Consider the following 27,571-nt stretch of genomic DNA (forward strand, 5'->3'; position numbering starts at 1 on the left):
GGGAAATTTGGCTGAGGATGATTAGGGAATGTGATAAGTGGAATAGGGCAGCTAAACACCTTTCAGGGGATTAATAGGAGAACAGAAAGATAGTTTGGAATCTGGTTATGAAAGGCCTTAAGGCCATACTTGCAGGTAACAAAAATCCAATGAAAGTTTTGTTTTTTGTTTTTTAAATCAGGAGAGTAACATCATCAAAGCAATGCTTTAGTAATATTACTTTGAAGAACTTGGAAAGGGAAGGTCCTGAAGGCAAAAAAACCAGTTAGGAAACTACTAAAGTACTTCGAATGTGAAATGAAGACTAGGCATTGAACGGTGGCAGTGGGTTGGAAAGAAACAGATGAATAGTATCACAGAAGGTATGTACGTATTTTGTTAAGAAATGTAAGGTATTAAATAAAGTTGAATTCAAAGACTGTGTATTGTTAGATAATGCTGGTCTTGAGAAAAGTTCAAGATTTACAATGCCACTAAAGAGAAAGATGTGAAAATATCATCTTTTTATGGAACTTTGAATATTATAGGGAGGAAGCTGCTGTAGGTCACTGTGTACAAGGGACGTGATTTTACCCACAGTGTAACTAAAACAATCGTGCTTTAGAATAAGATTTCTATTTAATGACAGTCTAATACGGCATATGATCTCAACATGTAAATACTTCATGATCAGTGTGGGTACCTCCTTTATCACTGCAGACCACAACCAATTTACACCTTTCCAGCTTGCATGATTCTAGTCTATGCCCTTCCATAAATCTTCCATGGAAGATACAGCAATGCACCAGATATCACTTAATATTTTCTATGGCTCTTTTATTATTTTTGTGGCTACCAATGTAATACCCGAGCTATTCATCTGTTAGATCTCACTCTTGTTACATAATTGGTTCAACTTTTCTAATTATACACGCCCTTGCTAGAGGCTATGTGTTAGAAGAATTTGGTAGAGGAAGGAACCAGAGGTTCCTGAAATACCCCAAGTGTGACACGTAAAGCTGACCTACAACACCACCATTCTAATATGACACTTCTGGTGCATAAGCCGTCACTGGTAATATGACACAGTCTGATCTTAACCATCATGTGTCTTTGAGTCTTTTGGATCACCTGAAATTTTCAGTTTCCTTGTATGCTTGCCTTTCTACAGTTCCCTACAGACCAAATATGGTGTTATGGAAGGCTCAACTTTATCAGCTCTGGAATACTTGCCCGGCATCTTGAGCTGTCCTGATTGGTGAATAATTCACCTAGCCCACTATATCATGCTAGCCTCAACAATGTTTCACTTTGTTGTTGCTATTCAGTTGTTTTCAGTCATGTCCAATTCCAACTCTTCACAACCCCATTTGGAGTTTTCTTGGCAAAGATAGTGGAGTGGTTTGCCATTTCCTTCTCTAGCTTTTTTTTTTCTTTAACAGATGAAGAAACTGACGCAAATAGGGTTAAGCGGTTTGTCCAGGGTCACACAGCTAGTAAGTGTCAGAAACCAGATTTGAATTCATGATGACGAATCTTCCTGCTTCCAAGTCCAGTGCTTTATCCACTGCGCCACCTCGTTACCCTAATGCTTCACTTTAACTACAGCCATCTTTATGCCTGCCATCACATGTACTTCCTCCCAAACTTTCCAGTTCTGTAGCCACAATCAAACTGATACTGCCATTGCCATACTGGAAAGGGTATACCAATCTACCCTTCTATGGCTCCAATCAACATTCTTGTTTACTTTCCAAATCAAAACACCTCTCTCTGGCCACCATTCTCCTTTACGTGCTGCCTCTCCCTACTAGAATATAGTGCTTGCTCTAAGTACTTGATACATGCTCATTCATTCATTCATTGATACATTTATGTGAAATGATTTGCAGCCACACGACATTACTGGGAAAAAACATTAGTGTAAAAATGATGGTCTTGGAAGCAGCTTAAGATTGTTATGTGCTACAAAATTTCCCAAATGAAACCCATTCTGCTCTGCTCCTCCTATTCAATTTTGGGCCCAGTTTCACTGTCCATCTGCAATTGCTGTCTTACATATATGTACAAATGGATTAACTCATTGCACTATCTATCCAACTTCATGTCATAATCTAGGCAATATGCATTCTTCGTCCACTTGTTTTTTCTGTGTTATTAAGAGGCTGATCCCTTCTGAATGGTGATGGATTTCACTAAGCAAACCTTCTAGTGTTTATTATAGGGCTTGACATAATAAACACAATGTCATCTGAAAATAGAAGCTTATGGAGGATCTGACCATCTGTTTAGGGATCTTCTATGTAGACTTTGTGCAAGAATCTCTAAGACAGGTAGTGAGCTCCTTTGGCTAATATATACCTACTTATTTTATATGCTTCTTAACACTGATTATTAGGCGACAGCTATGAATGATGTTATCTTTTTGACTGTACCTTATCAAGTGATCTTTTATGATTTCAACATAGTAAAATATCTTGTTGGAGGAGAGTACTTAGGAAATGCACTTTGTTCTACCAAGTCAAATTTTAAAAAGAAAATGCCAAACAATAATGTGATTGAAACTTATATTCTTCAAACTTCTTAGACAACTGTGTGTCTGTAAAGAACTCATCTGTTGTAGAGAATTATCCGTAAAAGCCTGCCTGTTCCTTTCTGATATTTTTATCATTGGTGTAAGACCCCAATTAACTAGATCATTCTAAGAATATGGAAGAAATAGAATGGATCTGCCAGTGTTACAATAGTCATTTAATTTCATAATTGATTTCCTGCCTTGGTGCTTAATGTGTTGTAGAAAGAAATAATGTCGTTGAAAAAAATCACATGGGGAAAATGGGGCTGGATCTGACCAGATGACTACAGAGGAAAATTTGTGTTGAAGGTGACATGATTTTTAAGAGACCTGGAGACAGATTTTTAAGATATGTGAAAGAGGAAAATGTTCTAAAGGTGTGGGGGAAAAATGCTAACTGGGAAAAGATTAGTAACAGTCAACCCATATACTGACTTTCATAGAATCTATCCCATCTGGAAGGGAATTCGGGTCACATTCTCTGACTCCTTTCTTTTATAGATGAAGAAATGGGGGCCAATAGACACAAAGAGTTTTGCTCAAGGTTGCAAACAGATGAGCCAGGTTTCAAACCTAAGTTGTCTGACTGCAAATCTAATTCCATTTCCTCTTCATTACAGGTTCTTCAGCATCTAGTTTGTTTACTCTCTTTTGGTTTATGTGTTCTAAAGTAGAATTTTGAAATGTCACTACCTCTCTGAGTTATTATGAGGATCAAATGAGATATTTGAAAGTGCTTAGCACAGTGTCCAGAACATAGTTAGCATTAATATAAATGCTTATTCCTTTTCTTTGCCTTCTTAAAAACCTCTGATGGCTCTCTACTGCTCATGGGATCAAGTACAAACTTCTCAGTCTAGGGTTCAAGGCCCTCTATACCCCAGTCATAATCTTTTCTAACTCTCATGCTACTCCCCTATAAGAAGTCTTTACTACATTTACAGAAGCCTCATGCCTCAATATTTATTGCAACTAGACTCATTATTTTAAAAATTTTGCTCATTCTGGTTCATATACCTCCTTCCTTCCCCATTAGTCTGATATTCATCATTTATACCCTACCTCTTCCATGAAGAGCTTAACCCTTACCATCCCAGGCTACAGTAACTTTAATTATGACTCTTCAAAAATCTGATTCTGTACTTTGTTAGAATCTAGATATCTGTGATTCCTTTCTACTCCATGATACTAATTTTATGTTAATTATAATATTTATAATGATAATTACTACTAATATTAAATCAACAAGCACTGGGTATAAAAAGGGAGAAATGAAACAATCTCTACCTTAGAGGAACTTGTATTTTATTGAGGGAAGAAGGGACAACATGTACATATACAGGTATATATGAAAATATAAAAACATCTCCAAAGTTTTTTTTTCCCCTCCAAGGCAAGGCAATATACATATTCTGCTCTACCACAGCTATTTCATTTCTGCGCACACAATAGATTTCAGTAAGATTGATATACATTTCAGAGGCAACAGTGTTGGTCATCTTGGCCAAAAGCTAACAATTATACAAGGCTTTAAGGTTTGACAAGTGCTTTACATACATTACTTTACTTGATATTCACAACTTGTGAAGTATGTGCTAGTATAGTCCATTTTACAGATGAGGAAAAATGAGGCTGAGGGATATTAAGTGATTTGCCCAGGCTCAGACATCTGCTAAGTGTCTGAGGTGGGATTCAAATCCAGGTCTTCCTGATATAAAGTCCAAAGCTCTATCTACTATAACTACATTGCCTCCTTGTACTGTTATCTAATTGTTTCACTTTTGTGAAATCTGTCTCCCGAACAGGACCATAAGCTCGTCATATAAGCCCTTATAAAAAATGATTTATGTATTTTTCAAGGATATCCTTAATGAAAACATGAGGGGAAAAAACTATCTTATGTTTGTGTTTTGTACTGTGGTAGCAGTAACTAGTGACATAAAAAATCCATCCCCAAAGGATGGAGGTATTAACTGACATTAGCATTTGGGTGAATGCCAGATAGTGGCGAGTCATACGATATAAGTCTTAGAGCACTGAATGACAAGAAAGTGCCATTCTGATATGTTTCTGGGTTATAAACTTTCCAAATCCAGGCCCATTCCAAAACAACAAATGGGATATTTGATGGAATATATGGATATTGATGAAGGCCCAGGTTTGGGTAACTATAAGAATACCAGATCAAGAGTGACCAATTAAGGTAATTTGAGAGAGAGAGCTTTATTTGAGTTCCCTTCACTGCCCCTTAAGTATGATGGGACTGGGATTAAGTTTCCTAATCCTATGCTGAACTAGGCCAGGGCCTATATACTCGCTTTGGGAAAAACTCACATCCTCATAGCCATCCTGGAATCCTTACTAAGAGCCATAGGGAAAGGTGTCTTTTCTCTTAAGAGAATCTCAGAACCTTAGAGCTTTAACAGGCCTTAGAGGTAATTGAGTCCAACCCTTTCACTTTCGAGATGAGGAAAGTAAAGCCCAGAAAAGCTAGATGACTTGCTTGAGGTCAGGGGAAAGTTGGGACTGGATCCCAGGCCCTCTGACTCCATTTGATGTTGCCCTCATTAATTCATATTGGCTGCTCTGCTGCCTCCACTCTTACTACCGGAGTTTGTGTTCTGTAGCCCATCCTATTACCCCTGCTGGGCAGTGGAATATTTTATTGAGGTGGAAACTAGAATTAAAGTCAAATGTTTGTTTTTTTGTCATAGTACGTGTCACACAATGCAATTCTGTACCACACACAAGTTATACTAAGTGCTACATGTAAAAGATAAGTGTTTAATGCTCTGCCAGTATTTGCAATGGGACAAGGCCATGTCCTCTAATGATATCTTATGTTGTGGTCTGAGCCTGTCTAGGACTCAATATTCTTTTTCCATCTGCACTATTAAACCTTAGTGCTTGGGGTGATGTGGCACATTCACTTCAATTCCTGGTACTTGTTGCTTCTACAAAATTATGTATAATAAGCACAAGATTACTAGGTTAACTCTAATGAAAGGCTTTAAGATTTCTCAGTGCCAAAGCCAAAATATTGGCACCAATATTCTAGCCCAACTAGGCCCTCCAAACCTTTGGCACAGATAAGTTAGTTATAACTAGTATATATGCTAGTCATATACCAGTCATAGTAAAACATTGGTTCCAAGAGGGTACTGTCTATCTAATGAGGTTGATTAATACCTATAATGGGGTGTGGCTCTATCCCCCTTGTCACCTAGGGGTAGTGACATTCCAAAATTCTATTTTAGAACACGCAAACTAGAAGAGAGTAAACAAACTAGATGCTGAGGAACCTGTAATGAAGAGGAAATGGAATCAGATTTGTAGTCAGACAACTTAGGTTTGAAACCTGGCTCCTCTGTTTGCAACCTTGATCCCATTAGCAGACAAGTCTTTAAAATTATATTTACTTTGGGCAATTTCTCAAATTCAGGTATTTTTATAATTTTCATACTATACTTCTACTTTGCACTACAGGGGAGAAAGTTCAGCTTGATTTTGAGAAAGAATATAAATGCACAGAACTAACTACTTTATTATTTCATAATGGGAATTTTTGATTTCCTTTTATTAATTTTTATTATTTGGGGCTCAGGGCCATTCCTTCTATAGCTTCTGGTTAACTGAAAGCCTATCTTCTGTTAATATTAACCTCACCTGACCAAAACCTGTCCTATGGGGTGTGAAAATTTACCTAAGGCCTTAAACATTCCTTAGATAAAAAGCCAGAGGAAGAATCTCAACTGTTCCTGATTCTTTGCTGACATGTAAATCTTCTCTCTCAGTCAGTCTACTGGTGAACCCTCTAAGTGTAGTTTAATCTGTAATCTGACTTAGTTTACCTATAAAGTCTGTTTAACTAGGTTTGTTTATGTATGAGAGTATGACTGTTTAATGAAATTTGTTCAACTTTGGAAGATGGGATTATGGATCTGTATTTTATTTAACTTTTATGGCCTAAGAGGAATGTACAAGATTGCAATATGTAAAAGAATTATTTCTCTGTCTTGATGTAATTTTGCCTATAAAAGGCCTTGTCAGAATCCTAATGATTGTTCAGGTTTATTGTTTTTTCTAAGGCCTGAACGCTTGAGCACAATAATAAAAGTTAGGTTTTTACCTCTATAATTTCTGTATTGTGGAAAATATATTTCAGCAGCACTTACCTACCACATGAACTCAGAGAGGAGATATTTCTCCCATAACAATTTCAACATGGATTTAGGCTATAAATTTTCAGGTCAAACGTAGATTTAAAAATATGGAAAGAAACTTGAGATGAAACAATATGGTAAATGGTTAAAAGTGTCTAAGTTTGAAGCCTTCTCTATCATCTTTCAACTTCTTTGTTCCTAAAAAATTTTTTTTTAATAAATAGGCAATTTGGTATTATCAGCAACTATGTTTACTGTGAAGAAGTGAATCACTCCAATAAACAGGCATTACAAAATTCTGTGGAGACATTTAAAATAAACATTACCACTCAGCTTATGATGTCAATAAAATGAATGATACTAAAAACATTGTCTAGTGACTAAATGTAAGCTTTTTCAAAATTCTGAAGCTGTCTGTCTGAATGGTCTTCCCTATTTTGTTCCCATGTTTGATGCTGGATATTTACTAAAAGGGTCTGAAATCTTTGAATGGTTTCCCAGGGGGGCTGCATGTAAATTGCTTGGGGGTTACAATTAATCACCTGGACCTTATGTCTCACCATTCACACAATGAGCTCTTACTCTATCACCATTAGGGTAAGTGGGACATGAGATTAAAAAAAAAAAATCTAACGAATGAAGAGAAAGGTGAGTGCTTTTCACATATCTTTAGAATGATAACCAAAACAGTGTGGCTTAAAAAAAAATGAATACTTTCCTTCAAAGTCTCTTTTGGCTGCTAAATTCTGTTTTATTTCTTTTTGTTCCTTTATAAGAAACTTAGTATGTTACGAATTGCTGAATGACATTGGATATTCCCTAATATCCACTCTCGGGAATGCCCATTTTGTTGTGTAAGGAGCAGGTGGCTTTCTTTTTAATAAAGCTCTCCAATTTGCTGTCAGACACAAGCCCAGAGCCTTTTCAGGGCTAACCAAGCTTTATCTGACCAAACACAAACTGGCACATGGACTTCATCCACACCGTCATATGAGTCCCTTGGCTGTAGTCTTCTGACATGTATCTAATCAGTTTTGTAAATTCTAAGCTCAGGGAAAGATTCTCCAGCCATTCCAGTATGTGATGCTGTGGGACTCAAGGAGCAGAGTGGCAATGAGGCCTAACACAGCTGCTTGACAGTCCGCTGCCAGTCACTGCCACCAAATAGTGGCACCATCTTTCCCAAGAAAGAATCTTAGAAATTTTTTACTTAAACTTTTCTATCATGTGCTTCTGCTTAGGTATCCTAATAACACCTCCTCAAATGCCTTGTTACACAGTGAAATCTGGTAATAATTATCAAGCACCATACACACTGTTTACAATAGAATAATATTTCTTTTTTTTTCTTCTTCTCCTCTAGACTCTCTCTTTTTTTTTTGCATAAAAAGTAGAATGCTGCTGAATAGTACCCAAATGTCTGTTGTACGCCATGCCAATAAAGCAGTTCAGCCAAAAATGTGAAGGGAAAAGTTTGCCAAGTAAAAGAAAACATAACAAATTGGTAATGGTTTCTATCTTGACAGAAAATGAAAATGATCCCTCAATGTGTGGCCACTCATGTGGACACATACAAATGTCTTAGAAGCAATCATTTTACCTCAGATAACAGACCCTGACAGTATAGCACAACACACGGGCTGATTTTTCACTTCTCAGAAAAGCAGCAACCATGACCTACCAAATGGTCAAGGAACCATGTAATTTATGCATAACACACACGCACATGCCATGCCCTCATAATATTTGCTACAAATCATCCTAAGCACATGATTTCTTTTTGTTGCACTGAGATACGCTTCACAAGAGAGGGTCTAAGTCAGAAGAGGTTTCTTAAAGCTGAATTAGCTTAACTTGATCAGACTTCCCAAATCAACGGAGGGCACTGATGGAGGAAGAAAATGATTCCGTGCAAACACTGATAAGCATCATTTCTCTTTATGTAATTTATACTGCAAATGAAAAAGAGCATGTAAACTGTATTAACAACTCTAACACTCTCATTGCTTCATGAAAAACTCAATTATCTCTTTAGGAACAAGTAACATTATGGTCACCACGTAACTCATATAGTCCTATGAAGGACTACACATGCCACAGCCACTTACTATGTGTTAAGTTACCGTAGTTATTCTGAAAGAAGCATTTGCCAATGCTCCCACATGTGTACAGTATCCTATGAAGTGGGATACTTAGGAGATCATAATGAAGTTAGAAATAGGAGTGTACCTATTCAAGACTTACTAAAGATTCTCTTAAATTATTTGCTTTTATTTCTGAAGATTAGAGATGACTGGCTAACATCAAGGACTCACTTCTGTAGGCTGAAGGTTTTACATTTTGTTTAATACTTTAATGAAGGTGCTAAATTGTATATTTTATGCTGAAAATATAAACATCAAAATATAAACATCTAGCTGATACCTGAAACTCATGAGGAATAAAAAAAATAGGAGATCACAGAATAAAAGAGTTAGGAAGAACCTTGAAAGGGTATATGTTTTGCCAAGTTTGAAAGTCAACTTGAATTCTGTGGGTTATAATTTTCAAATGAAACTTGTGGGGTTTGAATTTGTTGGTGACTTTCCTGTTCAATAAAAAAGGACTTAAATGGCTTATAAAAAGGTCAAAAAACAATTATGGGGCACCAAATAACTCTTACCAAAAAAAAAACCATTTTGATGACTTAAGTGTAAATGAATTAGCAACACATGGATCATATTTCTCTTAAAAATAAGTATGGATTTAAAAATAAGGGGAAAAGCCACGGCATATTTTGTGGTGGCTGAATCCAAAGCATTTGAAAGATATTCTGAAACACTGAAGAAATTGAGATGAAGTTAAACTTGTCTGGTCATAAAACAAAACCAAACTATAGGATTTGCCTATACAATGTACAATGATTACAATGATCTATTTACACACAGATATTCATATAATCAACATTTACTGAGCCCTCACAATGTAGACAGAACCAAGGGGAAAAATGCAGGAAATAAGTTATAATTCTCACCCTTTAAAAGCTTATAATCTGATTTGACAGATATGATCAACACAAGTGTGTGTATTTACTTACATACGTACACATACGACAGAAATGTATGCATAAGCTACATGTGAACAGACATATGCACAAATGCTTTCAGTTTGAATGAAGTGATTAGTGTGACTTCATGAATAAAAACGCATTTATTAAGGGCTTACTGTCTTCAAAGTACTGCACTAAAGGCCAGGAACACACATAGAAAAGCAGAAACCATCCCTATTCTGAAGAAGCAAACATTCAAACAGGGGAAGATGATACAGACAGGAGATTTCTACTGCAAATTAGAGGGAAAAGTTCAATGATCCTTAGAGTGCAGAAGCAAAGAAGATGGTAACACATCTTCTTTAATGTCATTTCCTCTGACAAAATCATATCCTTTTCTGATATTGAACTTTCTGATGGTGACAAAGACTTAGTGGGGAAATTTTTCTTTTCTGAGTCTTTGGTGTCTACGGTTGCTGATCTCCACCAGGGTTGCTTCCCTGGATGATGGCTGTGGGCTGGGCTTTCTAGCAGGACAGGAATCTGGGAGAGAGAAGATGATTCTTTTCCTAGGGCTCTTGGGCTTACTTCCTCATTGGTGGTAGCTGGTCAGAGGCTAGTGATAATAGTATCAAAGATACTCTCCTCCAGAGTAGCTGTTTCCTTCAATGATGGCTACAGAGGCCAGGCTATAGACCATTGGGCACTGCTATTTCTAGTGCCTTGGGTTCTCTATCAAAGTCTGAAGGGAAATGTTGGATGAGGTGATAACAGGGGTTTGACTTGTCTGGCACATGCTGTCTCTTATCCCTCTCTCAGGTTGCTTTGCTAAGTGAGGTAGGATTAATCTCTATCATTTTATTTGTACCAACATCACCAAGTACTTATTAAGTTCCAAACATATGTCAAGTTTGCACTTGTTTGTATTCTTATGTGGATTCTCCCCAGATTTCCCCATTAGATTGTAAACTTCTCTTCAAGGGCAATGGACATTCATCTTTGAATTTCTCCTTCAGGACTCCTAACTTGCTAGTGCTCAACCAACCTGTTGATTGACTAATTTTATGAAGAACGTGAGTCAAGAATAGGATGCTCAAAGAGGGAAAATACTCAGTTTGGTAGAGAGGAGGGAATATTTCATTTCAGGCTGCAGCTATGGCATATGAATGGACCAAAAACTAAAGAGGTGAATCATATGTGTGGGAGGTTAATTTTCTTAGCTTGTTGAAAAGAAATTGATCCTGGGTGTAGTGGGAGAAAAGGCTGGTTAAGTTAGAGGAGGCTTTGGATACTACATAATAAGCAAAGCCGAGGAAATAGAAGTTCGGTAATAAAAAGAATAATTTTCACTTTTTTCTCTGGGCAGCACTGAATAAAAGTTAAGAACAAGAGAAGTAGATGCTCTTATATTCATTATTTCATAACATGGCTTTAAAAGCCAGCAAGGTATTCAAAAGACAAATATGGTGATAGGAAGTAGAGATCTGAAGAAAGATTCAGTATTACAGAATTAATAAATAGGTTTTTAAATGTTGAGGAGCATAAAGAAGAGAAGGCATATGTTAGGGGAGCTCTATGGATCTATAATGGGTAGATGAACAGATGACACCTTTGGGAGATTGCTTTTACTTAACAAAAGAAAAGTACACTATAAAGGTTTGCCTCTAGATTAAGAGGTCCCGTTACCTAAGCTCATCAGTCTATCTGATAAAGGATCAATATTATAATGCTACAATCTAAATCAGAGGTGTCAAACCTGGAGAGACCCACAACATTCCTGAATGTGGCCCAACCAGATTAAAATGTAATTGGGAAATATTTGACAAGATAAATAAAACTACAACATAGATAATGTTGATATGTGGTTTTCTAAGTCAATAAGCAGCCTACAGGGATCCTTATGTAGTAGCCCCCATTTCTATCTGAGTTTGGCACCACTGCTCTAAAAGACTGAAGATGCACCCCGGAGCTGATGTCAAGAAGACTGGGATTTCATGGTGCCTGTGGTTTGTCCTTCGTTCTCAAAGAGGACCAGGACATCAGTGAGATGATGACATGACTTGCAATTGGATGAGTGAGGGAGGGCTGTGCAAAGTCACCACCTTCACTTTCTCTTGCAAAGCCATCTGGGTCCAGTGGCCATGTATTGATCAGGAGGACTGAAGACGCCCAGGATGCAGTAGGAGACCTTGGCCTTTTCAAGCTAAGGTCTTTTCAAGTTCTCACTTTGAGTGAGGCAACTCCCAATCAGTGAATAGGCCTCTTTCAGAAGTGAGTCAAGGGATGGCCCCTTTAATAATAATAATGATAATTAATAATAATAATAATAATAATAATGATACATCAAACTGGGAGGGGAAGACCCTCAGGGTTGCTGGCCAAAAGAGAAACAGTTACTGTTTACATTCACTCTGAGCCAGGAGGGTGCCAAAAATTGGGATTTTAATCCTAAACTGATGATTTGCTATTTGTATGACCCTAGACAGATCATTTTATCTTACTGGGCCTCCATTTCCTCATCTTTTAAAAGGAGATTTTATTAGATGATCTCTAAGAATTTTCTCCCTCTGAATCCCATGACACTAAGGAAGTTCCAGGTGAGAAGTTAAAATACTGTTCTAAGCTTCTAGGATGGCCATTTCTTGTTCTTAAAAACTGATGATTGATTTAATTTCATGAGTGTGTCAGCAATGCCATCTCCCCATTTGATGTATTAAGAAACTGAAGCTCTCTTACTTAGGTTAAGACAATAAGTAGTACGATGGGGAGGAAGGAGCACTGGACTGAAGGTTAAGAAACTTGGGTACTACTCATGGATCTGGAGCCCAGTCATCGTTCCTCATGAGCCAAGTGACTTCACTAGGTCTTGTTTCCTTTATCTGCAAGATAAAGATGCTAGACTAGATTCATGTTTCCTAAACTGTATTTCATGGAAACCTGGTGTTCCATGCAAAGTGAATATGGATTCCATGAAAAAATTTCAATGGTATCAGTATTTTTCCTTTTAAAGATTAAATATGAAATTATATATAAAAATGTTTGTTACAGATGATGGGGGGGGTAATGAAAAATGTCTTCTATTTTGTTCCACAATTTCCCTAACCTCTATTTCTTCTAGAGATATTCCATAAACCCACCCTCTCCAACCACCAGCATTTATGGGTTCATTGATACATTTCAAGCTCAAAAGGACTCTGCTTTAGTTCAGAGGAGCACCCTCTGCTTTTCCATACTCTGCACATTCATTTCATGCTGCTTTCCTGACTCCAAGTCCTTGCTCACACCATTTCTAGTGCCCAGAATCCCATTCTTCCTCGTTACCTGCTGACTTTCTACATATCTCTTAAAACCCACTCACCACATATGCATTCCCCCAAGAAGGCAATGGCTTGTTCTACCTCAGACCTCACCAAAAACTCTGCCTGCACCTCTCATGCACTAACCACATATTGTTTTATATCACAGTTATTTGTTCATGTGTGGTATCTCCTGTTCCTAGTCTTCAAATTCCATGAAAACAGGGACTATATCTTAGCTAACTTTATATTTCTCTCAAAACCTAGGGATAGCATGGTGATATGAACACTGTAGGTAACTGATACATGTTTGTTACACTGAATTAAATTCTCAGCTTTTTTTTTTTTTTTTTTTTTTGCTTTTTTGGCAAGGCAATTGAGGTTAAGTGACTTGCCCAGGGTCACACAGCTAGTGAGTATCATCTGTCTGAGGCCGGATTTGAACTCTGGTCCTCCTGACTCCAGGGCCGGTGCTGTATCCATTGTACCACCTAGCTACCCCTCAGCTTTTTTTTTAATAGTTAATTTCAATAAATCAAAGCCCTTACCATCCTTCATCATCTTCCACTTCAGTTTCAGAAGTTTCATTTTCAGGAGTTTCAGAGATGGCTTGAGTGAGTTTAGATTTAAACTGGTTCAACAATGCCAGTGTCTGAAATAACAATAAAGTTTTGTTAATTTTCTGACAATATTTGCTGCATTTAAAAAATTCATTATTATTTGAGAAAATCACATTAGGTATAAATAAAATCAAATCCTTATGGTGGCACAACTCCTGGATACAGTTCTACCTGGAACACAGCAGGTGCTTAATACATGTTTTCTTCAGGAATTCATTCACATAAAATGTCTTGAGATTGAGAACTAGACAGAAGTTATGAGATGTACTATGAAGATCTTGTCTACATGAATTCTTTCTAGATTTGCACTGAGATTTCTCAGTCTCAGATGATGGCTCTGCTCTGTGTAAGAAACTTTCTCTTCTCTGTTTAATGTGTTTTTTTTTTTTTTAAGGCAATTGGGGTTAAGTGACTTGCCATGGGTCACACAGCTAGTAAGTGTCAAGTGTTTGGTCTGAGGTCGGATTTGAACTCAGGTCCTCCTGACTTCAGGGCCAGTGCTCTATCCACTATGCCACCAACTGCCCTTAGTTTAATGTTTTGAGGTGGAGGAAAAGAGATTCAATTTTGGGAGCTTCTCTACACAAATTCACTCTGCATAAATGGTAAATTTAAAATTTTCTACATTTCCACATTGCTCACATTCATGTTAACTATCTTACTGACACTCAACACTTTGAATAGCAAGACAACTGTTTATCTTTTTATATATACAGTTTTACCAGGAGATAGGTTTATCACATATATAGCCAACTCTCAATTGTCTATACTTAACGCGATTAGACACATATTCATTAAAATGACCCAGATATCATTTCACTTGACTATGGGATACATTTCCCTTTTTTTTTTTCCCTTTTGCTTTTTGGTGAAGCAATTGGGGTTAAGTGACTTGCTCAGGGTCACACAGCTAATAATAAATGATTTTTTTGTTTGGTTGGTTGTCCTTTTTTTTTTTTTGCTAGGCAGTGTGGTTAAGTGACTTGCCCAGGGTCACACAGCTAGTAAGTGTCAAGTGACTGAGCCTGGATTTGAACTCAGGTCCTCTTGATTTCAAGGCCGGTGCTCTATCTACTGTGCCACCTAGCTGCCCCATGACTATGGGATACATTTAGAAAAAACATAATTAAACATTCACCTATTAAGTTCCCCTGCTTTTGGCTCTGCCTCCTATGTCCTCTGCCAGAGTCCTAAGACTTGGCTATGGGGTGAGGCAGTCACTCCACTAAAGTCTGGGAAAAAATCTGTACAGTAGACATGTTATCTCATCTTTTATCTTTATTTTTTAGAATTTTTTTTCTTGGGTTGATCATATAACATCTCTGAAAAGTAAGGAAGAGTAGTTATTATCATCAGCTTATTTTTTACCAGTGAAGAGCTGGGCAAGCACAGACCCTAAGTGAGCTAGCTGCCTGTGGTAGCACAGCCAGTCAGCGTCAATGCTAGAAGTAAGACTCCAGTTCTCTGGAGTCTGCCTGACAGTGCAGTGCTCTATACTGCCAGAAACACAAAATGAAAATATAGAATCCCACATCTGCAAGTTTTTAAGTTAATGAAATTCCTAAAATGGAATAATGAATTTGATTCTCCAACTTATAGGCTAGACACCAAGCTTGCATAAACCTGGAGCAGGCTTAGTTTATAAATCAGGAGATGGGGCAGAAAGAATTCCAACTCTGCTAGGAGTAGAGCAACAGTTTTCATGCACACGTGGTTCCTACGGCATCTGGGGTGCAGAAGAGACTGTGATTGGCTAAAGTGATTTAGTAATAATCTTTAATTCCCTGCTACTCATGATGAATGCATGATTTCTAACTTAATATTTCTCTACTTCACCAGGTGTAAAATTCAATTTAAGGAGACAATCTTTTCCGTGAAGGTTAATGGATACTTTGCTGTGCTTTTGTGCACAATGAGGAAAAGAAAATAGAGCAGAATAACACCAATTACAAAATTAGGTGATCAGGTTAAAGGTCACAAACAAATAGTTCTCAAAAGAAGAAATGCAGACTATCGGCAACCATAAGGAAGAATGCTCCAAAATTTTAATAGTAAGGGACATGAAAGTAAGACAAATAGAAGGCTTTACTTCACACCCATCAGATGGCAAAGACAACAACGGAAAAAAGGGCAAATATTGCAGAGGTTGTGAAGACCAGCACACTGATAAACTGATTTGGAAGAGTTGTGAATTAGGCTAACTGTTCTGAAAACAACTTGAAATTGCATTTTAAAGGTCATCAACTGTATACAGCCTTTGCCCCAGTGATATCTACTTGGCATTTACCCCAAGTAGGTCAAAGAAAGAGAGAAAGGTTCATGTATATCAAAAATATTTATAGCAGCACAGTTTTAATAGCAAAGAACTGGAAAGAAAGTAAGTGTCCATTGATTTGGGAATGGCTGAACAAATGATGGTATATGAATGAAATGTAATATTACTTCACAACATTACTTCACTGTCAGAAATGACAAATATGAAGAAATGAGAGAAATTTTGGAAGATGAGAATGAACTGGTTAAGAAAAAAGTAAATAGAATCAGAAGAACATTTTACACAATGATCATGATAGTATAAAGAGAAACAACATGAAAAGACTGCAGAACTCTGATCTCTCAGCAGAGAGGTGGTGGCCTCTATGTGTGGAATAAGGCATATATTGCCAGACATGGTCAATGTATTGATCTGTTTTATTTAGCTGTACTTATTTATTAAAAGGGAGGGTTCTACTGAGGAAGGAGGGAGTCAGCTGAAAATGATAATTATGTACAAAAAGGAAAGACAATAAAACACTTTGTTAAAAAAATCAAGTGGCTAATCAATATCCTGATATGTCCAATCTCTTAAATAAGTACACATTATTAGAAAACATATGTGACAGCTTAACATACATATAGTTACTAAGAGAGTGTTGCTATCCCTGCCCCCCAATTATTTAGTAGGTGTTAAGGGAGAGGGAGAGTATCAGAGTTCCTAGTCAACAGCAGAAGGGCCAGATTTTGATTGTAAGCAACAGTGATGGGCTTGTTTCGTTTTGTTTTGTTTTTTCAGATGTTTACATCCACAAAATACTAGTCTGATGCCTCATCAGAGTGTGAATATGACTGTGGGTTCTTGAAGACTAAGGTTTGGGAGGTGGGGGAAAGGAAGGGACTAAGAGTATGTCAAACATGTCACAAATAGTTCCTTTCCTGTGTCATCGAGGACTAGGTGAGATCACATCACAGTTTCTTTTTATACTGAATTCCTTATTGATATGGGGAGTGTGGTAAGGCAGCAATGTACAAGATATGATTTATAATGAGGCTGATTTTCACATGTGGTTTGTGCAATGAGTCTCAGTTTATAGTCACTGCGCAAATGTGTGATTTTGCCACCTGTATGACAGACAAAGCATGATATGATGGAAGAAGCGCTGGATCTGGAGCAGGAGGACCTGGGTTTGGAGCTCTGCTACTTGCTATCTACGTGATCTTCAACAAGTCACTTCACTTCACCTCCTGCTTTGGGCCTACATTTTCTCATTTGTAAAATGAAAAGACTGGACCCGATGACTTTAAGTCCTAATCTCAAGATTTAGTTCCTTCCAGCTCCAGATCCTATGCCACACATCATTCTGCAAAGTTTAATGCTCACACTCGAGGTGGTAGTCTGAAAACAAAGACATGAAGAGAGCTGGTGGATGTTATGGATTTGGAGGGATAGGGATTTACATTTTTGTTGATGATAATACTGCACATCAACCACAGGGTGCACAGAGATTCTATTGTATGTGCTACGCTAATGTTTCGCATTTATTTAAAAATAAAATCATGAGGAGTTCAAGCTAATGTTCCCTCTCTATTTTCTGACAGTCTGGTATAGGGAAAAGAGAATTCTATTTGGAGTCAGGCAAACTGGGTTAAAAACCAGGTTCTGCTACTTAATATCTATGTGACCTTGGGTAAGTCACTGGACTTCTCAGTGCCTTAGGTTCCTCATCTGAAAAATTAGGAGATTGGATTACATGGCTGTGCTGTTCTTTACTTTCTAAATCCCAATGCCTGGAGCACAGCAGGGGCTTCAGTTGTTGTCCTATGTTCTCAAAGAGGAAAAAAATGACATCACTATGCTGGGGTCAAGCTACAGTGTGTCCAACCATGGCTGATCAGACCAATATGAGCATGGAAGGCTCTACCACAGGTTGGGCACAAATAGTCCATGTGACATTTGGAGTAGAGATGGCTCTAAATTTGTACATCTCATGTTTCTTTTGAGCTACTGCAATTGACATGGGTACGCTATACTGGGTGGGCCTATGCCAATGTCTCCCATATCCCACAATCAATTCCAAAGTTCTTCAGAGAGACTTTGAGAGTGTCTTTGTATTCCTTCTTTTGACCTTCATGTGAGCACCTGCTTTGTGTGAGCTCTCCACAAAATAGTCTTTTAGGCAAACGTACTTTTGGCATTCCAACAATACGGCCAGCCCGTTGGAGTTGCACTCCCTGAAGCAGACTCTGAATGACTGGCAGTTCAGCTCAAAAAAAGACCACTCAGTGTTCAGTACCTTATCTTGCCAGGTGATCTTCAGAATCCTCCTAGGACGATTCAAGTGGAAATGATTCAGTTTCCTGGCATGGCACTGGTATATTGTTCAAGTTTCACAGGCACACAACAATGAGGTCAGCACAATGGCTCTGCAGACCTTCAGTTTGGTAGGTAGTCTGATACCTCTTCTCTCCCACACTATCCTTCCCAAACACTGAGCTAGCTCTGGCAATGTGAGTGTCAACCTCATCATCTATCTGTAGATCCCTGAAATGTATAATGCCAAGTAAGTGAACTTATCCATAGCCTTCAAGGTTCTTCGTTTTTTGTAACTGATGGTTCCAAATATGGATGGTGTGGTGCTGGCTGGTGGAGAACCAGTTAATTGTTAGGCCACAGTTAGCATAAGCAGCCCAGAATTGATCCATACTTTGTCGTGTCTCAGCTTTACAAGCAGCATAGAGTGCACAATCATCTGCAAATGAAAGGTCACAGACTGACTCTCCCTTCACTTTAGTCTTGGCCTGCAGCCATTTTAAATTAAGCAGGGGCTTAACAAATGCTTGCTGACTGATTTCAAAAGTCCCTCCTAGTTTTAGTCTTCAGTATAGTCAAATTTGTTTCTTATCAAAATGGTTGTGGATGCACTGTCAAAAAAGATAAGAGTTAAACGGAGAGTCAATATTTAGACTGATCTGGGAAACATTTTCTGTTATAAAAAATAAAACCATAAGGAATTGTGACATCATCCTAACTTTCCATAAATATCTCACATCAATCAATCACTCAGTAGGAATTTATTAAGTGCCTACCATGTGCGAGGCACTATTCTGGACAACAGGGATTGAAATACAGAAATGAAATAGTCCCTGTCCTCAAGAGGCTTGTATTTCATTGACATAGACAACATGTACATATAAAAGTGCAGGTAAAATAAATACAAAGTAATTTTCAGTGCCCCTGGGCAGCTCTCTAAGATTATAAGTAACAGATAAATTACTTATTTGCAGTCTTGGAGTGAGTTTCCACACTGAAACTTTGTTAAACTGATAGAATCCCAGGTTTGGTCCCAAACTCCCCTCTCTCTATCTTACACTTTAGCCAAATTGGACTAAAGAAGAATCCACTGTTTTAAACTCTCATTATTTTTAAATAGCAACAGACTTCTCATATACCTGAAAGCCTCATCTCCATGGAGCATGGAGAAAACTGTGGAGGCCCCTCTTTTTTGCAGATGCAAGACTTGAGACCTCCCTAGAAACTGAGATTAAACTTGCATCTTTCTCCTTAAATCGAAAGGGGCCTGGCGGTCTGCCCTAAGAGCCAAATGGATGCGGGGTTGGCATGTGCTCAGAGAGATGGGGCGGCAAGGAATGAAAAACATCTCCCTGGCCTTTGTTAAAGGCCTCCTGAGTTCAAGACTTGCTTCTCTCTGGCTGTTTTACAAAGGCGATGGAGGACAATGGGCAGAAAAGCAAACAGAACTAGAACAGGACAGATCTTAGGCTGGGTTGGAGAGGATCTGCATGGAGGCATCTCTACTTGGCACCCACAGAAGAATCAATTGCTCCATCTTTTGGCTTTCCCAGAAGGAACAAATGATGAACCACATGCAACATGGTTCCCCAGCATGATAAAATCCTGTTAGAAGCTGCTCCAAAGACATGTGCCTCAGAAGACCATATTCACTGGGCCAACAAGGTCTCCTCTGCATGAGGGTTGTTTTTTAGTAAACTGCAGTGGTAGAGTCACCACCATTTTTCTAAAATAAACCATTTAATGGATTTTACAGACAACCCTTTATAGTGGCATAACACTTTACATACAAGGTCTACTGGATCTTCATAATGACCCTGTGAGGTAGGTAGTGTATTATGAGCTCTGCTCTACAAAGGAGGGAGCTGATACTTGGGTGACTTGCCCAAGGTCACACAGGTAGCCAGGGGAATAGTCAGGATTTGAATTCAGGTATCCTGACCTCATGCCCAGCACTCTTTCTACTAGACTAGGTGCCTCTTCAATTCTAATGGGAACAAGGCAATGATGTAGGTTTTGTCAGCTCCGTATGATATGCTACTTCTTTTTCATGATTGGTATATAGTAGGTTAATTCTCTACAATTACAATTTCCTCTATCTGATTTTTTTGTTGAAACTTCTATGATCGATTTCACAGCTAAGCAATGAAGCATAAACTTTTCTCAACAGTAATTAGGCATCATTTATTATGTAGTTCCTGATTAGACTAATTTATCAAAATAGGGTGATACTGATTAAGTTCACTTTTATTTTGTCTGCTTTATTTATGTGACTAAACAGGCATGGTTCCTCAACTGGAGTAACTTGAGAAGAGAGAGCAGGATGTACACAGCCACACTGAAAATAAACAGGTTTTTGGAGTGCTGCTGATGATTTCAGTGAAAGGCAACCACCTAACATGATGCATAGCATGAGAGGTTTATTCCATTAAGCCTTAAATATCCCACTGACTATAATGCTATGCTAACTGTGGAAATGATAGAGTGGCTTCCTCTTTTCTTTCTTTCTTTCTTCTGATATTTTTGAGCTTCATAAAATATCACCTGCAATAGAAATATAAGTATTCTATATTGGTGCTACTGTGCCAATCTGTGATCCCAAATCATGTTTAGGTCAGAAACCTAAAGAGATATTCACTGGAGCTAGGTGGCTATGCCAATATGGCAAGCTGGCATGTGAAGAGCAGGGTTTTGTGATTCCAAAGGATCTGACAACCTGTGGTTTTGCATGACTGTCACACTGTAATTGACACACAGATATGTATGTGTACATACACACGTATATGTGACCTTTCTTTCTGTTCTTAACTTCCTTGCTACCTATGACTTAAGAGTGGGATCCCCAAATCAAAAGTTATGGTCATATTACTAAGTTTTTAAGCATAATTCCAAATGGTTTTGCAGAATGGTAGGACAATTCACAGCTTCATCAACAGTGCATTACTGAGACTGCTTTCCTAGAGTCACACATTCATTATTTCCATCTTCTGTCATTTTTGTAAATTTTCTGGGTATGAGCTAAGACGAACTGTTTGGATTTCCATTACTCTTATTATTAGTGACTTGGAGCAATTTTAAACATGGTTGATAATAGTAAGTGATTATTTCCTAATTGTTCACATCCTTTGACAATTTACTTTATAGGGAAAGGTTCTTGATCTTACATATCTAGACTAATTCCCAATATACCTTGGATGTAACATTTTATACAAAGATTTCTCCTCAAATTATAGTTTCTTTTATTATCCTAAGTACACTGATTTTGTCCATGGAATAACTTCTCAATTTCAGGTAATCAACAGTATATCTTTTCTTTCTATGCTTGGTATAAATCTATCTTGGTTATAGTGAATGATTATTTGGATTTAATGCTGTAGTCTTTTTTTAGGATTTTATTTATATTTTTACATCACTATTCATTAGTGAAATTGGTGTATGAAATTCTTTCTCTGGTTTAGGTATAAGAATAGTATTTGTCTAATAAAAAGAGTTTGGTAGGATGCTTTGTTTCTCAGCTATTAAGAATAACTTGGGCATTAGAGATACTAAGTGATCTTTAAATGTTTGATAACATTCATCTGTAAATCCACCTGCACCACAGTTTGGTTTTTCCTTTGATAGTTTCTTTAAGGATCTTTCTGGGGAGGTAGTACTTTCCAGACAAAGAATGAAAAAAAAAATTTTTTTTTTTGGTTCAGACTTATGATTTCATTGGAATAGGGAACTATTCCCTCTGCTAATGCAGAGCCTACTCTGAAACTTACTGAGGCACTGAGAAGTTAAGACTAGCCCTGGGTCACACAACCAGAATGTATTAAAGGCAGAAGCTAAATTCAGGTTTTCCTGACTCCAAGTCTGGCTTTCTCAATACTTTCTATACTATGCTACTTTTCCATAATCAAATTAAGATACATTCAATGTAAAATCAAGATGGAGCCAACCCTTTCAGGCATGTCTCTGGGAAGGCTTCTGAACAGTTACCTGTTCTTCCCGGGATGATCCTTTTTTGGGTTGTTGCTTCTTTAAAGCTTCATATTTTTTCTTTTCTCTTCGATATTCAGCAACAGCATTATCTGAAGCATCATCTTCCTCTGAGGAGTAAATGGGATATTTAACACAGTTAAAAAAACAAGATTTTCACTTCACAAGATTATTCTAGGATTGCTTGTGCTCACAGCAACAAAAAACAGCACCTGGCCAACAAGATATAAACCTACCTGGTAGACAGAAAGAAGCATGAAAAGACTTCTACGAACTGTTGAAAAGTGAAGCAAGGAGAACAAGGAAAACAACAAACACAATGAGTAGAGCAGTGTAAATGGAAAGTACAATAACAACTAAGTAACTGAAACTGAATGTAAGTAAAATATATAATGATCATATTTGGCTACAAAGAAGAGATATGAAAAGACTGCTCCCCTCATTCCTTTAAAGAGGAAGGGGGGTCATAAGTATGGAACAGTGCATATAGCATCAAATTTTTCAATAGGTTGACTGGTTTTTCTGATTCCCCTCCCCCCCTTCCACTTTTTTTCTATTCTTAGCAAAGGCGTGTCTTTGTGGAGGGGGAAGGTGAGGGATTCAGGGAGAAATTTAGGTGATGTAAAAAAAAAAAAAAAAAAAAAAGGATGTCAATAGAAATCTACAAATCTATTAAATCGCAAATTGAATCCAAGAGCTTGACTCCACTAGAAGCCCTTCCTCAACTAAATACCCTCCAACTGACCAACTAGACTTCATAATTGCTTGAAATTTTCTCTGTTATTTACTATTGATTTTATGTTCAAGGCGTTGTCAGTGAATAGTACACTGTTGGTTTTGATTTTTATAGCCAACATGTTTACTTTAACTAGATCATTTATGAAAGAGATGAGGAGACTCAATCTCTGATATCTGACTAATTGAAATCATCTGGTGTTTGTCAGTATTTGATAAATCCACTATTACCCAACAACAACAAAAAGAAATTTGAGGCCATTTCCCTCAGGTCCTTCTTCTCTACTCTAGATCTCAAAAGCCACCAATATCATTCCCCATTCTTTACTCCAAATCTGATAAAGGTGGGTCTTCTCATCAAGGGTTATAATATCTCTATACCTCTGATCCCATCCCCTATTGTCTCTTGCCCCAACAATAATTATTTCCTCTCTAATTATTTATTTCCCTCTGTCTACTAGATCTTTCACTGCCACTTAAAAATATGCTTAAGTCTCCCATTTCCTTAAAAGTTCCTCACTTGACCTTATCATAGTCTCAAGCTATGGTCCCATATCTCTCTATCTTTTTAATTTCCAAACCCAGAGAAGGAGCTGTTTCTATTCTCTGCTTGCCACTTTCTTTCCTCTTACACTTTTAAACCCCTTCAGATATGGCCTCTAATCTCCGTCACTGAGCCTACGCTCTCTAAAGTTACCACTGATCATCTCTCAATTGCCAAATTTGATAGCCTTTTCTCAAGCCTCATTCTTCTTGACCTCTCTGAAGAGTGTGACACTGTTGACTACACTTTCTTCTTTGTGTTTCTGTGACTATTCTCTCTTGGTTCCTCCTGACCATGCTATCTCATTTAAAAAACAACCACCACCACCAAAACCACTTGACTTTGCCACAATTACATGCAAATAGTAGGTACTTAATATTTGTTCGATTAAAAGGTAATCTTAAATTTTAAGTTATTGTCCTCTTATCTCTCCTTCCTTTCATGGCTACAGACTTATACAAATGTCTAGATTCACTACTTGTTCATGACTTGACCCCTTGCAATCTAGCTTCTCATTCACAATTCAACTAAAACTGTTGTCTCCAAAATTTTTAATTTCCTTCTCCTCTTGGGCACTCTTGTCCCTTAGCTTTTGTAACTACCCTTTCTCGTTTTCCCCTAATTGGCTACCATGGCTTCTCAGTGTTTCCATTTCCCATTCTTTTAGCAAGGTATATCCTGCCTCTGCTGTTACCACCTGTGAGACCTTGGGAAAACTGTATAACTTTATTGGTCCTCAGTTTCTTAATATGTAAAATGAGGTAGTCGGACTAGATGACCTATGAAGTCCCTTATAGTTCTATACTTAATGATTTACGAGATTAGGGTTTTGTCCTGGGCCCTTTTTTCTTCCTCTATGCTCTTACCCTTGGTGATCTCATCTGCTCTTCAGATTTAAGGATCACATCTATTAAGACAATTCTTAACCTACATATCCAACCCCAGTATTCTGTTTGAACTCCTGCCCCACACTGTGAACTACGTGCTAATGATCTCTTCCTGGGTATGACATAGGTACCTCAAACTCAATTTGTCTAAAACCAAACTTACCTTTTCCTTACTCCCAACTCTGCCCCTCCTCCAGACTTTCTTGTTTCCAGTATCTTCCAAATTATTTATGTTATCAACCTCAGAATTATTCTTAACCCTTCCATATCCCTCCCCTCACCAGCTTTGCCAAGTTAATATATCCTTCCACCAATTAATGGTCAAGTTTTGTTGATTGAGCCTCTGCTCACACAGCTACCTCTCTAGTTCAAGCCCTCATCAGCTCTCATTCAGATTATTGTAATAGTCTCCTAAGCGGTTTGTCCTGCTTTTAGTTTCAGCCTAGCATTGAAGGCCTACTCCTCCTTCCTCCTCCCAATCTGACTCACATAACCCTTTCCAGGCTTACTTCATATTATTCTCCTTTAAGAATGCCATCCTTTACTATTAGATACTCCTTCAACTAGACATTCTCCCACCTGGGTGCTTTAGTACAAGCTATTCCCTATGTCTAGAATGCCCTCATCACTTGCTTCTGTTGCTCATGATTCTTGTCTGGCTTTAAGACTCAGCTTAGGGGTCATTCCTTCATGAAGCCTTTCACGATCCCTCAGTTATTAGTTTTCTCTTTACCCAATTTTCCTTGTACTATATGCATTTTTATATGCTGTACCACTCTAATGTAATGTAAGCTCATTGTGGGAAGGTTGTGTTTTGTTTCTATCTTCCTATTCCAAGTCAAGCACAATATCTTACATTTAACAAGTATTTGTTGAACAGAAACTATAATCTTAAAAGTTAATTTTATAATATAATCCCCTAAAAGTATGATAGAGTGCCAGGGTTGGCCCAAGGGCCAAATCCAGTCTGCTACTTGTTTTTCTACAGTGAGTGAGTGAGCTAAGAAAGGTTTTTGCATTTCAAAATATAACAAAGCTTTATTTTAAAATGTAAAAAACATTCTCAGCTCACAGGGTGTACAAAAAACCAGTAGTGGGCCAGATTTGCCTGTGGGTTTGCTGCCTATCAATCACTGATATAGTGGAAAGGATACTTAGGAAAGGGTATCAGGAACTTGGACTCAAGAAAGAGCTGGGTTCAAATTACCACATCTGATATTTACTACAGATATGACTCTGGACACTCCACTTAAATTTCAACCCTTAGCTTGCTCATTTATAAAAATGGAATAATGCTTGTAGTACTTGTCTCAAAGGGTTGTTGTGAGATTATATGACAACGTCCACAAAAATGTTGTGGAAACCTTACTTTATAAATGTTATTATGTGATGTTATAATCATAAATGTTATTATGATTATAGATTCTACAAGTAGTTTGATAATAACCATTTCTCTTGTGGGTTGGAGGCTCTCAGATATAGTGATATTTTTATTTTGCTTATGTTTTCCCCTTACATTTACTTTTCATACTACTTAACCTCTACTAGAAAGGTATATAAAATGGCTTTTAAAAGAACGTATTTCCTCAGTATTTAACAAATAACATTTATATTCAAGTCTGTAGTTATGTTTATGAAAAGGAGTATGGGTACACATGCTTCTGTGGATGTTAACACTGACATCTTAATATTTTAATAACAATAATCAAGTTATTATGATGAAGTATGTAGTTATGCCATGTTATAGAAATATACAGTACAAGGTAACCAGTGATTGTGATGGGAGGCATCTCAACAAAAAAGGTGAAAGTCCTAAGTTTCACTTATAAATTTCAGGAATTATTTACTCTGTGCCATGATTGCTATGGTGATGACCAGCAAATACAGACATAGAAGAGGAGAAACTAGTGAAGATTTGCATTATTAAACTGAAGTAATAATTAGGCTGTAAGTGCCCTTATGATATAAAAAGTGTTTTTAAAGAGAAATAATCTGGTAAACTTTGAAATTTAGGGTTATGAAAAAAATCTATCAAATATAACAAAAACCCTAACTAGGGTAACTACCAGAAGCTTTGACTCAGATAGGTAGGGTTTTTTCCTACTACATTCTTTATCACAGGGCTTCTTAACTTTTTTTTTTTTTTTAGATAGCTTTTGGCTATCTGGTGAAACCTACATATCTCTTCTTGGAATAATTTTTTGTTTTTTAAACCCACAATTGAAGGAAATGCTAAATTTCAGTTAGAAGTTAGTGAAAATAAAGACGTAATTTTTTTTCTCAAAGTTAATAGATCCCTGAAATCTAATAACAGATATAGACCCCAAGATCTATAAGGCTATTCCCTCTCCTTAATTCAATTCAGCAAACACTACCAAGGCATCTACTACATGAAAGACAATGGGAGTTTACAATATAGTGGGGAGCAAAGACATGTGCAAAACTATGCTACAAATTAGAAAAAGATTAAGTGCACAAGAGATTACATGTACCAAGCTCCAGTGACCTTCACAAGGACAAGTCTGTATCACTGGAATAGGGATTGGAGCTGTACTTGGGATTCATTTGGCTTACCTGAAACCAAAAACACTGCAAGAAAACTGGGGGTCTTGCCCTCTAATAACAGATCTGGCTTCTTTTCCCATAGGCATATTGAGTAAGGCGTGTTTTTTGATAAATGCCAGGGATCAATAGACTTGGTGCTTGAGGACTAAAGGATTACATTTATTTCAAAATGGTTTGGCACTTACATAGGAATAGCTATTAAGCTTATTACAACTCCTTTTAGTTTCAACTACTTGGATAGTCTGAGGATTTTCTTTTGAGTGGAGTTATTAAAAATTCCATTCTAATTTGACTCATTAGATTTCTTCAGCTATACTGGATAACAGAGTGGGAAAATTCCATTTACTTCTAACCAGAGATATATAAATAAAGGTAGAGGAAAAAAAGGAATAGCAATGCCATAGGAGGCTGGGTGTGTTAGAACACAATTTAAATGTTTTAAAGATGGTTTCACTAATTAGCCTATTGCCATTATACACACTCTTAGTGAAACATGTAGCAGTTCGGTTTGTGCTGATTTTATCTTGTGATAATTTTCTCACAAACAGCCATAAAGCAAAAACACATGTTCCCAAGAGCAACAAAGAGCAATTTGATGCTACTTTATGTCTGCAAGCCCATACACATGATT

The 27,571-nt window shown here is 37.4% G+C and overlaps 1 protein-coding gene across 1 annotated transcript in view; it reads right to left on the reverse strand.

Annotated features, from left to right (window-relative positions):
* Positions 1-27,571, reverse strand: part of CWC27 (CWC27 spliceosome associated protein homolog) — a 286,475-nt gene that overhangs the window by 34,362 nt on the left and 224,542 nt on the right. Inside the window, exons 12-13 of the mRNA XM_027863367.1 lie at positions 22,210-22,319; positions 13,590-13,693 (exon numbers count right to left, since the gene is read on the reverse strand). Of these exons, the coding sequence (XP_027719168.1) occupies positions 13,590-13,693; positions 22,210-22,319 (214 nt within the window). The remainder of the gene's footprint in view (positions 1-13,589; positions 13,694-22,209; positions 22,320-27,571) is intronic.

The sequence above is a fragment of the Vombatus ursinus genome, unplaced genomic scaffold (assembly GCF_900497805.2).
Source record: "Vombatus ursinus unplaced genomic scaffold, bare-nosed wombat genome assembly UNPS02014772.1, whole genome shotgun sequence".
NCBI lineage: Eukaryota > Metazoa > Chordata > Mammalia > Diprotodontia > Vombatidae > Vombatus > Vombatus ursinus.